The sequence below is a fragment of the Serinus canaria genome, chromosome 11 (assembly GCF_022539315.1).
Source record: "Serinus canaria isolate serCan28SL12 chromosome 11, serCan2020, whole genome shotgun sequence".
Lineage (NCBI taxonomy): Eukaryota > Metazoa > Chordata > Aves > Passeriformes > Fringillidae > Serinus > Serinus canaria.
In genome coordinates, this window is record NC_066325.1 from 6,669,966 (window position 1) to 6,684,826 (window position 14,861).

The following is a 14,861-nucleotide window of genomic DNA, read 5'->3' on the forward strand; positions in this document are numbered from 1 at the left end:
TGGGACCGCGCTGGGGTGGGCCGGGCCGATCCGATCGGGGCCGAGGGGCTGAAGATCCTGTCCCGGACTCGGTCCGGGCCCTGGCTCCCGGCTCAGTCCCTGTCCCAGTCCCGGTCTCGGTCCGCGGTGGCAGGCGGGGCCGCCAGCACGCTCGGCCGGGCTCCGCTCACGCCCTCCTTCCCTCCCCGCAGGCCATGCAGCGGCCCGGGCTGTTCGGGCGGCTCAAGGCCGCGGTCGTCGGAATGGTGCACGTGGGAGCACTGCCAGGTAAGCGGCGGGCGGGCGGCACGGCTGCCGGGACCAGGACCGGGTCTGTGTCGCCGGCGCCAGCCCTTAGCCCGGCTGCGGTCCCCTGGAGCGCCGTCAGTTTGGGCGCTCCCCGTTCAGAGGTAAAAAAGGCGGGAAACAGTTCCACACAGGGTGCTCGGCTGAGAAAACAAGAGTTTGGGCTCAGTGAGCTCTGTGTTTCAAGCAGCGAGGGTCAGGGAGTTGCACGGATGGGTATTGGGATGGGATGGAGGTTGGATGGAGCTCTCCCATACCCTTAGAGGCAGCGGGAAGCTCAGACAACAGGCGGGATCTGTTCCAGCCTGGCTCAGGATGGGCAGGGCTGCTCAAGACAGCCCACCTTGCTCTCGACAGGCTGATGCCCGGAGCTCAGGGTGCCCCAGAAGCAGCCCCAGGCGGTAGGGCCAGCTCCCCCTGTGCTGGGAAATCAGGCCAGCTAACAGAGCTGGCACAGGGCTCAGCACAGTCCCCATCTCAGACTCCCACTGCCTGACCTTAGGGGCCCAAATGTCAGAAGAGACTTTGGTCTTAAGGCAAATTCATTGAACTCAACAAAATCTGTATGTGTGTATTTCTGCCATCCAATCATCCTTGCAGATTAAGGAGAGCTTTAACTGGTTTTAAACTCACTGTTTAGTACAGGTGTTCTGTGCTGTCACAGAGGTCAGTCTTGCCCATGGGTTGTATTGTCTGGAGCATCACTAATGCAGGATAAATTACAAGTATGTGAATAGCAAGCTAAGAGCAGACAGGGGATTATAGCAGACATTCTTTAAGTTTGTGAATTAGATTTAGGAGCTGAATGGTTACAGCAGTTCTGCCAAGTTCAGCTAAGGAAAGAGATGTCACTAAGGCATGTCACAAGGAGACAGGGCAGCCTTTGGACAAAACTTGCCCTATATGTCTCTGTATGCTATCCCCATGGATGTCCTGCCCAAAGCTGTTACTGTCCATAGGTTTGATTTGTGCATGCCCTGGGGTTAGCAGCATTATTCTTGCTTGCAGGGACACCAAGAAGTTCTCTTCCACTGACCCAGATCATTGATCAAGCTTGTCAAGAGGCAGAAGTTTACAAGGATGCTGGAGTTGTAAGTTTTGGTTTCGTGCTTCGCATGATGGCTCTTACACTTCTGCATAGCCAGAATTTTAAATTGAGCTATAGTTCATCAAAAGCATCTTGAAGCTCATAGATTAGAGATGCATAAATCCATATTGTTTATTTCAACATAGGAAGTAGGTCTTTAGATTACAAAAAAAACCCTAAGATAAGTATCACCTGCACCCAAAACAATTGAAAAAGCTTGGATTTAAATAGTACAGTTCAAGTTGTTTGAGTTGGACGAATCAAGTCAATTTAAGGAGTTAAAAAAAAAAAAGTGGCCTGAAATACAGGCTGTTGCTGGCATTCAAGGTCTCTGGCTGTAGAAAGCTTCATCAATCTAGTCTGACAAGGAACTGTATTTTTAGCTCTGTGCAAGCCTCTGGTTTCCTGAGGTCGTGGAGGTGTGCCATGTGCACAGCTGATACACTGCATGCACACCTCAGGAACCTGGAGAGTGCAGGATCACCCCACAGCTGTGTTTGTAACAAAACAAGACAGATAATTCAGGATCTAAAAAAAAAAAAGGCTCAGGCCCTTTTCTGCCCTCTCTAAGCCTCTCTCCAGGCCCCTGGCAGCAAACATGGCTGCTTTGCACGTCCAGAAGAGCAGGCCCAAAAGGCCATTCTCAGCCAGAGGCAAGAAGAGACTGCTGTCAGAATTGCTGTTGGACCTGAAGTGGTGTAGTAATCTTCATAGGTCAGTACATTTTAACAGGGTGTATGTCCTTTTGAAAGGTCAGATATGTTTTAAACATTTCATTACACTTTGTCTTGGGGTGTTGATGTGCTTTTTCTTTGACCTGCCCACAGCATTATGAACATTTTCTGGTGGTGTACTAATGTCCAAGGTTTGAAAATGTCTTCAGTGAACAAGCAGTCACTGCTCTGAGCTGCTGTTTTCAGAAAAACTTTATTGACAAGCAGGTTGAAGCATCTATTTTAATCTATAAATTAGAATGATACTCTACAGACAGAACAAAATTAAATACCGTAGAAGACCAAGGTCAAAATGCAAGACAAGTCACACAAGGTAGGTTATGGGCAGAGCCCTGGTAAGGCTAAACTAGGAAAGAATGCTGAGAATAGAATCATTGAAAGGATAAACAGCACCGGGGTAAAATGGGTAAATGATGGGGTAAAAAGCCTAGTGGGCTTTAGTACCTGTGAACCAGATGAACATGTGTGAGATCTCCACCCAGTTAGAATAGTCCCTGACTGCAAGCTGAACAGAACAAGGAAGTTTTCTTCCTTTTCATTCCTCCTGAAGAACAGGTGTGCAATAACTGTATTCTGTACTGTGCCTTTATATTTTGTTGCAATATCACCATGAGGTATAATGTGATTCGATCTACATCAGAAGAGTAGCAAACACTAATCTCTGCCTTCCTGTGCCAGAGGAAGTGCTTGCACAGATAATCTGTAACTCATAAAGCCATTGCTCCACACTGCAGTGCTTGTTTGCCCATTTCCTTACATAATTATTACACATTGAAAGCTTCAACAGCAGGGGGAAGACACCAAATACTCCTGAAGATGAAGGAAGGTACAGAAGCAGTTACTGCCACTGCTGGCATGCACAAAGCTGGAGCAGCTTTGAGATAAGCTCTAAAATTAGTACTAACAAGTTTTAATTTGGCTTTTATACTTTGTCTTTTCAACAGTAGTACTGAATTCTGCAGTTCCAGCTCTAACTGGTTTACCTTTTCTGCAAGTGCATTGCAGTCTCTGAACTTGAATATATCTTTAAACCTACCTGTCAGGAGACACCTGAGGTGCAGTCATTTCTCTACACATTTGGACTAATTCAGGGCTTAGAGTTGTAATTAACCCATTTTCCTATAGAAGTCACAGGAACACCAATATATTTCCACACCAGTCTTCATTGTAAAGGTCTGCACAGTGCTAGAGAAAAGAACAGAACAGAGTCAGAGCAATACATGAAACAAATCTTTTATTAAGGAGATAAGTCTCAGAGATAATCAGGAGAGCCTCCATAAATACCAATGGGGTTGTTTTACACTTTCTGCAATTCAATTCTTTAGTTTTTGTGTTACTTTAAGAGAAATGCAAATTTTCATGATAGGTGCTTTCAGGAGCTTCCCAGCTTTTACAGAGAGGCCACTACTGCCAAACTATTCTGGAATGGGAATCTATTTGGGTTTCTTGCTCAGTATTCCAAAGGAGCTGTTAAGTATAGGGGGATATGGGTAAATGAAGGTGGTATAGAAGGTGATCTTATCCCCCAATGAGTTGCAGCTGAACCAATTACTAAAGATTAGAAGCAGGGCTGATCTTAACAGGCCACACCTGTAGCAAATAAGAACAAGTGATATAAAAGAGTGGATTGGTGGGATCTGGAGTCAGATGGCTGCTCCAAGCACCAGGAACAGTCAGTGCTTAGAAGAGCTGCCTGTGAGAAACATCAAGGAGGTGCGGAGCTCTGGAGATGTGAAATCCTTGCACTATAGTGACATTAGAACTGGTGCTATATAAGACAACAGTTAAGCTGTCCAATTTTCTTGTGAAAGAAGAGCTAGAGAAATGGTTTTTTTTCCCATAGATATTTGTACTGACAGTGTTCCCAAATGCTGCCCACAGTAGCCCTTAAAAAGATACAAAACCATTTGCTGCTATTTAGATGTTTACATATTGTCTCAAATTGTTCAGATTGGTGTTAACACTTAAAAATAAAGTATATGGTCTTGCTCATTCCATCTGTGTTGCACTTGGAAGTAAATCCTGGTATATTCAGAGTAAGGTGACTTGTCTGGCACATTCACAGCTTCACATAATAAATATGAAAGATTTGTGATATTAGAGCATAGTAATGAAAACAAGTGAGTGCTCAGTTAGGAAGCCATCTGTGCTCAAAATGTATATGCTTTGTACTTGTGTGTTGCTAAACAATGAAATTCCCTAGACAAGATTTTATAAGCAGCAGGCTATGAGCCATTATAATCCCTCCAATTTGTACCTGCTTTTCTTTAAGGAAGAGGCAAAATGTATCTATGCAGGTTAACTTTTATTCATTCTATTCAGCCTGGCTGACATTTGTTTTGGAGCTAGAAAATAGAGCACAGGTTTCCACTTGACTGTTAGTTACTGTTCCTAATTGTAGCTACTGGAGAACATTAAAAACAGTTACTAGTATATGTTTTATATTGGTGTTTTTAAAAAGTAAAAGAGTGGTAAGCCTGTTGCTCTTATAACTACAGTGATAACTGGAATTCACAACACTTAGAATTTAATAACAGTGGAGACAGAATAAAGTAGTATTTCTGCATAAAAACATGTAGGTAGCTTTCACTTTGATTACAGAGTTTAACATTTCAAATCTCAGCTGTATTACAGGAAATAAAATAGCAGACAGACTGCCCACAGCTACCTCCTCTGGCATGTGCAGGAGAACATGAGATAGCAGCTTACTTCTGTTAAGGCAGCAATCTGCTCTGGAGGTGAGTTTTTAAAGAAGTTGCTAAGAGCTGTGCTTACAAATAGCAATTAAATGCTCTGCAAAGGCACCTGATTTCCTCTCTAAGGGGTGCATGAGGGGTGTGGGGGTAATTGCTGCCACTGTCTTAGTCCCCACCTAAGCCTCTATAATAACAGGGATGGTGCCAGCCCTGCTCCCTTTCTGGAGGAAGGAGTAGAAGTGTTGAGCTTGGAGAGGTTGGTACTGAGGTGCACATGTTTGCAGGTAAAGCCTTTCTCTGGGAGGAAGCACTGGGGTTAAAGTTGCCTGGGAAAAAGTTATGTTAGGCATATGCTGAGTTAAAACTTATGCAATTGTTGCCTCATTTGTGGTTTGTTACTGTTTTGAGGCTTTCCTGCTGTAATATGTGTGAGGCTGAAGTATTTTAAGAGGTTATTTCTGTAAGCAGAATACAGCTAAGGAAATTATTTTTCATGTAGTTAGAGAGCTAATTAAAGGATCTATTTTTCAGTAGCTAACTGTGATACAAAGGGCACTTCATGTGTAGCACTTCAAAACTCTTTCAAAGTAAAAAGGAAATACATTGCTTGAAAATTACTTATAATAAGGCTATTGCATATAAGCAACACTTAAATTATCTTAACATTCAATGGAAAAGGAGCACAGAAGGCACTTGCAAGAGTTTTATCTCATGCTGTCTACCTAAATCCTGCTTTGGAGGATATAATGCAGAAGCTGTTTCCATAGGCTTCTAAACCATAAGCTTAAGTTCCAAGAATTTTAATTTAGCATAACTGTTTTCTTCCCCCCGTTTTAATTAGCTGTCTGATAGTACTGAAGTTTGTTTCCTATACATATCAAGTCAGTAAACACAAATCTGTGGTGTTATATTTTTATATAAAATATGAAAGAAAGCTTTGACTTAATGCATCTGTAATTCAGCTTTCTGTATTGCAGAACATATGTTGTTCTCTTTTTAATTAAACAAAGCATAATATGCAAAAGAACAGTCGGATGGTACCAAAAGAATAACACATTATTAAAGTTCTACCAAAAATATTCACTGTAACTGTGGACCTTAAGGCTATAGGAAGAGGCAGTTGCTGAAAAGTGAATATAGTAAATTTAAAGCAGGAGAGAGAACTGTTGCAATCCTCCCATATGCCTGCACTTTGAGTTAGAATTTAATGAGACACTTTTTATGTGTAGTACTATGGCTAGGGGTTTTTATAACTTATTAAATGAATTAATTCATTAATGTAGCTAATGGAATAATTTGCTTTATGCAAATCCAGAACGGTCAAAGTAGTAGCAAGTTGTGAAAGGCTCAGTTTCACTGTGGAATTCTGCCAGCCCCTTCTCTTGCTTTTTTTTTGGCTTCTAGTGTGGCTCTTTCGGAGCTGAGCATTTTGAAACCCCATTCCCAGTTGCCTTTCTTCCTGTTGAGATTGATTCTTGGTTGCCTGGAAGCCTGGGGATGCTGTTTTGCAGATCCTGATTCCTGGCCTTTATGATAAGCTTGGAGTTTCCCTAATACCCAGATTCTGCTGAAATCTGCCAAGTAGAGCATTTCTGAGCCAAGGGCTCCCAGGCCTTTTGGCCTCAAGGAATTACCTGTTTTGATAGCTTGTTGCATTTTTTTTTTTGAATTTGCTTTGTTAAAGTATTTTAGTTCTACATTAGTCTTTTTGCCACATGCAACTTCTGACCAACTTTGCATTCTTGCTGAGACTGACTTAATATGTTTATATGTAGTGAGAAAAAGAGGCTACAGGGTTTCTGTTTCTGTAGGTACCCCAAGGGATTCAGTAGCTGTGCCTCAGAGACCAAGACCATTTGGTCAGTTCAGGAGCAGTCCTAACCCAAAAAAAAAGACTAAACATTGTGGGGTTTTTTTGTGGTTTTCTTAGGACAGGTTGTGATCTTGGTCATATGGCTACCTCCCATCACAGGTACAGAAGTGTGAATGTTCCATATTGGCACACAGCCAAGGTCAAGTGCAGATGTTTTGATTGGTTGCCATACCTGCTGCTCCTTTGCCTAATTCAGGTGTTCCTGGGCTGAAATTATGTAATTGAATATGTTGGTGAATGGCATCACATAGTGCAAAGGTCTGATGTGGAGTGTTATCATATCAGGTCACCCTTTCTGTTAACAGCTCACATGCCATTGATTTCTGGGTAGCATGTCTCTTGCGTATTTAAATACTGAGCTGGGAGTAATTTGGAGAAGGCAGCGGTGCCCTAGTGCATTGAATGTTTGCAGGTTCTGTGCTTGGACTGACCATGTTGCTCCACTGGATTATTTCCTTCTCACTTTTCCCCACCCTCTGTGTTGGGGTGTTCATTTATGATGCCTGTGCCATAGCCTGTAATTCAGCCATTAAATGCTGACACTATTTTATATACTGTTGTATCTTTTACTACCAGAAGGCCTTCCACACTACAGCAAAGATTAGAGAAGTGTCACATATAAAAGATTTTTTTAAAAGGAAACTTTTTTTTGTTTCCCCTTCCTGATTCTCTGGGTTATTAAGAACCAAACTGCTATACTTAATCTCTAATTGTATTTTTTCCCAAAAAATGTTCTTTCTAGTCTTGTTCAGTTACCATCTCTGTGAAAGGTAAAGTTCTCATTTTAAAGGATTAAGATGTCTGGTAAAACTCCAGAGAGAGCAGAATTTATTTGCTATATATACAATTAGTTTGTCTATTAAACTTTTTGCATTTGTAGAATTAAGCTGGTGAAAAAGATCTGGTTTTCTTTTCATCTTCTTACTGCTAATGCAAAATACCAGGCATGGAATAGGTTTCAAGGCTTTACTTTTACTCTTATTATTAATCCTTAACAAAATTATGCATTATGTGCAGCTGTTGCAAACTTTTTGGTATAGCCTATACAATGATTAGAAATGTGTGTGGCATCAAGTAATGTACAAATTGTATCAGCAGCGTGTTTTGTCATCACTCCATTGTTTGTAAGAGTATGTCCATGTGGATGGAGAGGTATAATAGGCAAAAAATAGCAATATCTTCTTTCCAGTAGAAATTCTGAATACAGAATGGGGGAAATATCACTAGTTCATATTGTGGCATTTGGCACAATAACAGTCAAACAAAAAATTCCTTTATTTACCCAAAGTAACACTTATTTTCTGACATTAATTGAATTGAAAATTGCCCTGATTATCTCAGAGTCCTCTGTTATCCAAACATACTCAATATTCTGTATTCCCCTTGGATAATTGAAGTTTGACTTTACACTATTTTTAATGAGGTATAAGATTTAACTCATTTGCCTATAGTTCACATTTTAGGATGGATCAAAGGAACCCAAATTGATGACTGTATAATTAAAATCACATTTATTTCTCTTCATGATTTCACTGCAAATACCATGCTGTTGATGAAAGCACTTTCATAAGTGGCTGTGTGCATCAAATGCATCAGCCCAACTTGCTGTAGATAATCCTCCCTCTGAAGGAACACCTTTACACTTGTATGTCTCAGTGCACAATGCATAATGGTGAGCTAGCCATGTTTGTCCAGTGCAGTGATATTTTTTCTTGTTCTTTGCCCAGGATGGGTTGATCCTGGAGAACATGCACGATGTGCCGTACATGGTGCACCCGGGCCCGGAGGTCACCGCAGCCATGGCCGTGCTCAGTGCTGCCATCAGACACAGCTGTCCCCGTGTCCCTCTGGGTGTCCAGGTGCTGTGTGCTGCCAACCAGCAGGCAATAGCCATTGCTCTGGCTGCAGGTAATGCAAAGAGCTCCTCAGGTATAGATGCTGTTCTGTGGTGTTCACTCTCCACAGCTGCACCTTGTGCTGGCATAGATACCATGCAAAGCTGACTGTGCCCTGAAACAGCAGCAGTTAGGTTCTGAGAATGATGCCTGCTTGATTAGAGTGGTGGTTGTGCACTGCTTCACTTGGAGGCTGCTAAAGGCTGCCACCACAGCTTTCTAGGTGAAACTTGTCCTAATGTAATCATTAGTTGAAATCTGCTGGTGTCTAAAAGCCCCCTTTGGTGTAACTCTTATTTATTTCAGTTATATTATATGTGAGGATAAATTTAACCCACGGGGGTTAAGCATCCTGTTTCAGTATCTATTTATATGTTGTTGCTGCTACTGCTGTCCATGAAAACTAAGTTTTCGTTGTCTTTTTTAATGAATGAGTAGAATCAAACTTTATATAATGACAAAAATTGAGTGTATAGATAGCCAAAGTACTTAAAATTAAATTGCCTTTGGGGGAATTAAATATAAATTAATCTATCCTTATTGCATGAATCCTGGGCTTGGCTAAACTTCTTGCTCTTACTGTTTGCTGAAGCAATTTTGGTTTTTCATATGTAACCCTCCCTGATGTAAAGGTGTAGCCTGGCTTAATATGGAAAGCCTGTACTTTCTAAATTCACAAAATGAGGTTAATGCATGTTTTTGCCCAAATTGGCTGGCATTATGCTAAGGCTGAACATTTTTGCATGTACCAGTTTCACAGAACCAGGCAGAAGATGCTGGTGTTAAGTGAAAGCCATACTTCAGGTACAATCATGCAGGCTAACCCATCTGCAGTGGCAGTTGTAATTATGCCTAATATGTTCTAAAAGCTTTAAATTCTTGTTAATAGATGTTTTTTGAACTGGCATTTGTTTTGTGAGCTTTAAAATCAGATGTTGCCATTTTCAAAGTATCTAGCCGTTTGACAAATTGAGAAAACCTAATTTTTATTGCTGCCTTGGAATCTATATAACAATCTCAAATAGAAATGGTAACAGAAACCAGTTTTAGTTTTTAAAGGTTGCTGCATGTGGGCCCCTTGAGGTACATAGGTATTTAAAAAAAATAGCACATATATACCCTATTTTTAAAAGCAATCCTTTGAGGAGTGAAAATCATCACTAAATAAGGGATATGGTCTAGGAACAATGTATTTCTCTTCTTTGCAATTATTAATGAAGGGGAGAATTCCTGGAGGGCTTGGGTTTTGCTCAGCTCCACTACTGTTCTGCACTATTTCCTCTGTAACTGTAGAACACCAACCAGGAAGGGCCTGTGTTTAATGCATTTCATTGCACTTCTCTAAAAATGATTGTCTCAAGTTCACTGAACAGGGAAGCAAAAAGAAAATCACTTTAAGCAAAACCATAGTCAAGTGGGTACTACTTTGTAGATAGCAAATCTTTAAACACAACTTAGTAGTGGCTTTAATGTCAATACAATTTTGATAGGTAGCTATTAACAAAGCAAATCCTGTATGCTCTCACTACACAAATAACTTGTTGAAGGTGTTCTAGCTAAAAACGATATGTAGCATCTTCTGCCTACTGTACAGTCATTTCATTTTCCCTGTGGAGATCCCTGTCTTTGGTAGGAATAACTGTTCTTAAGAGAACCATGCAGGGAATTCCTAACTGGTCTCTAGGAGAAGGTAATGATTTTATTTGGTAAAGGGTGGGGGGAAATCCACAGGTCTGCAGTGTGACTAGGAGCTCAGCTAGCTTGAGCAAGATCTGTAGGATCCTGTGCCTAGGTGAGCCTGGGGCACTCAATCAGGGCTCAATTTTTAGTTTATCTTACCTCATAAATTTAGAAAAAAATGTTTCAGTTGGAAGGGACTTTAAACAGTCATCTAGTCCAACTGCCCTCTCTACCTGAAACTGCCCTTTTCCCTTTAAGAATCAATTACTGAAATTCCAGTTCTGGATCAGTCCACATCAATGATGGTGGCACAGCTGATAGCTGATAAATGAGGCTTAATTGTCAGGAGATATCCCAGATCTCTCCATGTCTTTTGCAAACACAGCTTTGCTGTCTGAGCCCATTCCTTTCCCTCCTGCACCAGCAGAATGGGAATTCAGCTACTGTCATCCACAACACTGTTTAGGATAATACAGAATTAGGCAGAGCTGTGTGCTGTGGTTTTTGCTGCCCCTTTTAAGTGCCACCATATTAATGCAGTGGTGAGGGGAGGCAGCTCAGCTGAGAACTGCAGCAGGGAGCACCCAGAGGTGCTGTGAAAGGCAGGGAGTGCTGTGGGTCCTGCTGGGAGAGCTGCTGGAGACCCTGCTCCTGTGCCTGCAGCCCATGCTGAGCACGGCAGGAGCTGCTGCAAGACTGTGTCCTGAGAAGTATTTTTGCAGCACAGACACACTGTGCCTCCAGTGTCAACAGCAGACAAAGTCAGTGCTCCTCTAAGAGTCCTGTTTATTAGTTTTTATTGGATATTCCCTATTCTTGTTTTCCAATGAAACTACAAAATGTGTTGTTCCCATAGAAGTCAGAAATGGGACTGCCTATTAACTATTCAGTGGTTATTACTTTTCAACTTGCCAAATGTTCAAGTAAGCAGTAGTATCATTCTCACAATTTTATGAGCATAAAAATGAATTCATTAGCAGAATCTGATTATGGCTTCATAAAACAGAAGGGTAATGATATGGTGTCTGCACCTATTACACTTGGTTAAAAATTGTATTTTCATGGCCTCCAAAAACCCAGACTGAGTGTGCAGCCTTGTTAAACTAACAATCCAATGTTTAGCAGAAAGTCTTATATTACTGCACTACGGAAACACAAACCAAACATCAACAAAGAAGGTGTAAGCAGTGGCTTCAATTAATGAAATTACTCAATGAATAGCTCCTGTCCCGAGTTAAACCTTGATTGCTGTGAAAGTGTCATGTCTCTAGGCTTAGTTTTATGATTAGAGAAATCATTTTTCTTATATAACTCTGGATTGTACTGTGAGCTTGGGTGATGTAATTAGAAGCTATAGCTTTTGTTCCTAGATGTAGAAATCTCAGTTTAGCTATTTGCACTGTGTTTATCACCCAGTGTCTACAAGCACCTGCAGTGGTACTTGTGGCACACTCTTGTCTTTGGATCCTGGGAATACTGTGTGCTTTGCACTAATCTCAAGGCACAGGACAGCTTGCATTTGATTTGGCATCCATCTGTGATGTTTCTTGTGAGCTGGAGTCTGTGTTGCTAAGCAATGCAGGCTCTTCTCTATCAGGCAGAGCTTCTGTTTCTGCAACTTCAGGGCTTTTGGAATGAAACTGGAATTTTAAAATAAACAGACACCTTGTCATTTGGTAAATAAATTTTCAAGATCAGCTATGTTTATAGTTGGAATGTGCTAAGGTAATGCCTCTGTTGCCTAATCAGTTGTGGGTAGGATTGCATTCTTGATGACTGTTTCCACATGCATTGCTTTCCTTTGAATGATGTCAGCTCTAATTAAATGTGCATCTGACTCCAAAGTTGGAGCAGTAGCAGAGCTTCAGAAGGGCTTGGAAGACACCTCCAAAGCAAGCTGGAAGAGCAGCAAAACTGCCCAAGATGAGTGCAGAGCTTTTACAAAAAAGTGTAAAAGAGGCAGGATTTAAGTGACAGGTTCAAGGCTATGAAAGCCAGGAGAGAAGTGGGGATTGCAATAAGGGAGTCAGAATTAAATCTTGTGCCTCTCTGCTGTGGGCTTACTGCTCTGTGGTCCAAGGCTTCAGTCTTACAGCAGAGATATTTCAAGGCTGTGGAGGGGGGCCCTGAATGTCAATGACTGGCCCTTATGAAGTAATTACAATTCATAATCTTCCTCTTCAGTATCCATCCCACAAAACCTTCCTAGTGACAAAACTTAATGAATATGGTGGAACCTGTGTTGCTAAGGCATGGCAGAATTGATGGTTGGAGTAGAATGGCAAATGTTTGACTCTTCCTAAGCCTCTGGCACAGCTCTAGAAGCAATTTGTTGATGTGGTGCTGTGTAGAAAACACAAGCTAAGTTCAGATGAAGTTACATGGGTTGCATAGAACATGCTTCAGGCTGTGTTTTCTTACCTAATTTCCTAAAGAAAGATGACAGTGCTATTCCTCTGTGTCTGTAGCCTGGAAAGGGGGAAGAGATGCAAGTCAGTGACCCTTTTTGGAGAGAAAACATGTCATTAGAGTATTAGAGCTGTGTTTTACCCACCTACTCCTCTGCATGGCACATCATGGCAGCAGACAGGGCAGGGTGTGCAGCTGCCTGCTCTGAGCCACACAGGGACAAACTGAGGGGGGGGAAAAGGGGGAAAACTGGTGGGATCAGTGGGAGAGATGAGAGCTGAAAGCCATGAGATGGAAAGAAGTCAGAGAGAATAGAGGCAAAAATAAAGAATGGAAAATATGTGGAAAAATGAGGTGGGTTAGTCCTAGGGCACATGAAACAATTTGTGTTGAGATCAAATATGAAGGGCAGTAAGGTGGATTTTTGTTTGCTTTTAGTGTTTTTCTTTTAATGTTGCTTTTTGAATGTTTTCAGGTCTTGATTTTATCCGGGCTGAAGGGTTTGTGTTTTCTCATGTGGCTGATGAAGGGATTATAAATGCCTGTGCAGGTGACCTGCTACGATACCGAAAACACATTGGAGCAGACAGCATTCAGATTTTTGCTGATATTAAAAAGAAGCATAGGTAAATACAAGCAAATTTTTATGTAAATATGAATGCAATAATGATCTCGTATTTTTCTCCCTTTTCTGTTGGTTTTTTTTTTTTTTTTTTAATGTCAATTTTCTTCCAGGAAAGTTAATCATATAGGGAGAAGTTTATTATTTAAGCACAGACTTGCACTGCTGTAAGGGGATACATTTGGAAATAAATTTGCAGCTGTAAGTTGCAAGTTGCTTTATCTGTGATGTTTGTAGTTGTTTAACTTTCAGGTTTTCAGTATGCCAGCTATGAAAGCCTTGCATCTGGTATTGAGACTTTGTATGCATGTGTAAATGTCTATTATTTTTAAAGAAGTTTTGTTTCTGAAAGTTAGGTATCCAAGGTTATTTTTTATGAAGGCAGTTGCCATATAAAAGCATCCAAGTGATCATAGTTTGGCATTTTAAAAAGCCTTTCTTCTCCTTCCTGCCAATAATACTGATTCCTGCTACTTAAATCAGTGCTGCCTATGTATGGGTTATGTTCTATGATTATCAAACAGAAGGAACTTATGACAGATAAATTCAGTTTCTTTTCTGCTCATACTTTATCTTACCTGTCACATGGTACTTTCAGCTATTTAGATGTCACTCTTTGGATTTGTTGTTTTTTTTTCCCCAGAAGAACTGCTCAAGTGCTATGTATTATACATGCTAAATAACCTAATTAAAATGTTTGTGTGTAGTATGTGAGCAATCATGAGAATAATCAAGTTTGGAAGATCTTAAATATGTAATAAGCAGGTAATAAATTTCAAAAGAGAAAGGAAACAATGCGGTGTCGTGGTCAGATAAAGCTTTTCAGGTCCTTTCTGTGCAGTTTGTTTCTGATTATTTTTTATGTATATATATAAATGCAAATACACTGCATGAGACTTTTTGTAAATGAAATTGCATCATGTAATTTTTATTTTTAGTCTTGATAATTTGATGAATTGATATTTGGATTATACTTCCCATTTTTCAAAGAGTTGGCATTTAAGAAAGGCAAAGAAGTTTTTGTTTCAGGCAGAAACATAAAAGGAAATGCTGAAGGACTTCTTGGTCGAGCTTTTTAATGTAGATAAGTGCAGCTGCCACTGAGAGCTGCTATGCTCCTGTTCTTTAAATGAGGAGAAACTGTTCTTGTGCCATCAGCACTCAGCAGTGCAACATGTTTGCCATAGCTGTTGTTTTCTGTTTAAATACAGAAAATCCAACAGTGTTGGATGTTCAACCAGCAATGGCTGGAATTCTCTCCAAGTTTGGGACCACATAAATTAATAGTTACTATTGCAATAGATTTCAGACAAAGTGTGTCACCCATACATCAAAACCTGCTGTTGAACAGCTGGGATGCAGGTGTAATTGATGCTTGTAATTGCTGTGTAAAATGATTCCTGTGGTTATATCATAGGTATTAACTATACTTTCTGTTATTGGACTTGTGGAGGTTGTTGATTCTGCCCTAAGCAACAGGATCTGATTTATGAATGAGGGCACATCCACAACTCCCACTTGAAGTCAGAGAGCTCTGTGTGCTCAACACTTCTGAAATACAGGTGCTTGACATGTAAGCA

At 40.8% G+C, this 14,861-nt stretch overlaps 1 protein-coding gene across 2 annotated transcripts in view; it reads left to right on the forward strand.

Moving 5' to 3' along the window:
• The first annotated feature begins 44 nt into the window (after positions 1-44).
• The window catches only part of LOC103816795 (uncharacterized protein F13E9.13, mitochondrial-like), a 31,782-nt gene continuing 16,965 nt past the window's right edge, over positions 45-14,861 (forward strand). For both annotated transcript variants that reach the window (XM_050979099.1, XM_009090822.4), the window contains exons 1-4: positions 45-267; positions 1,294-1,376; positions 8,403-8,583; positions 13,135-13,285. In XM_050979099.1, coding sequence (XP_050835056.1) covers positions 195-267; positions 1,294-1,376; positions 8,403-8,583; positions 13,135-13,285 — 488 coding nt within the window. In that variant the 5' untranslated portion in view covers positions 45-194. The remainder of the gene's footprint in view (positions 268-1,293; positions 1,377-8,402; positions 8,584-13,134; positions 13,286-14,861) is intronic.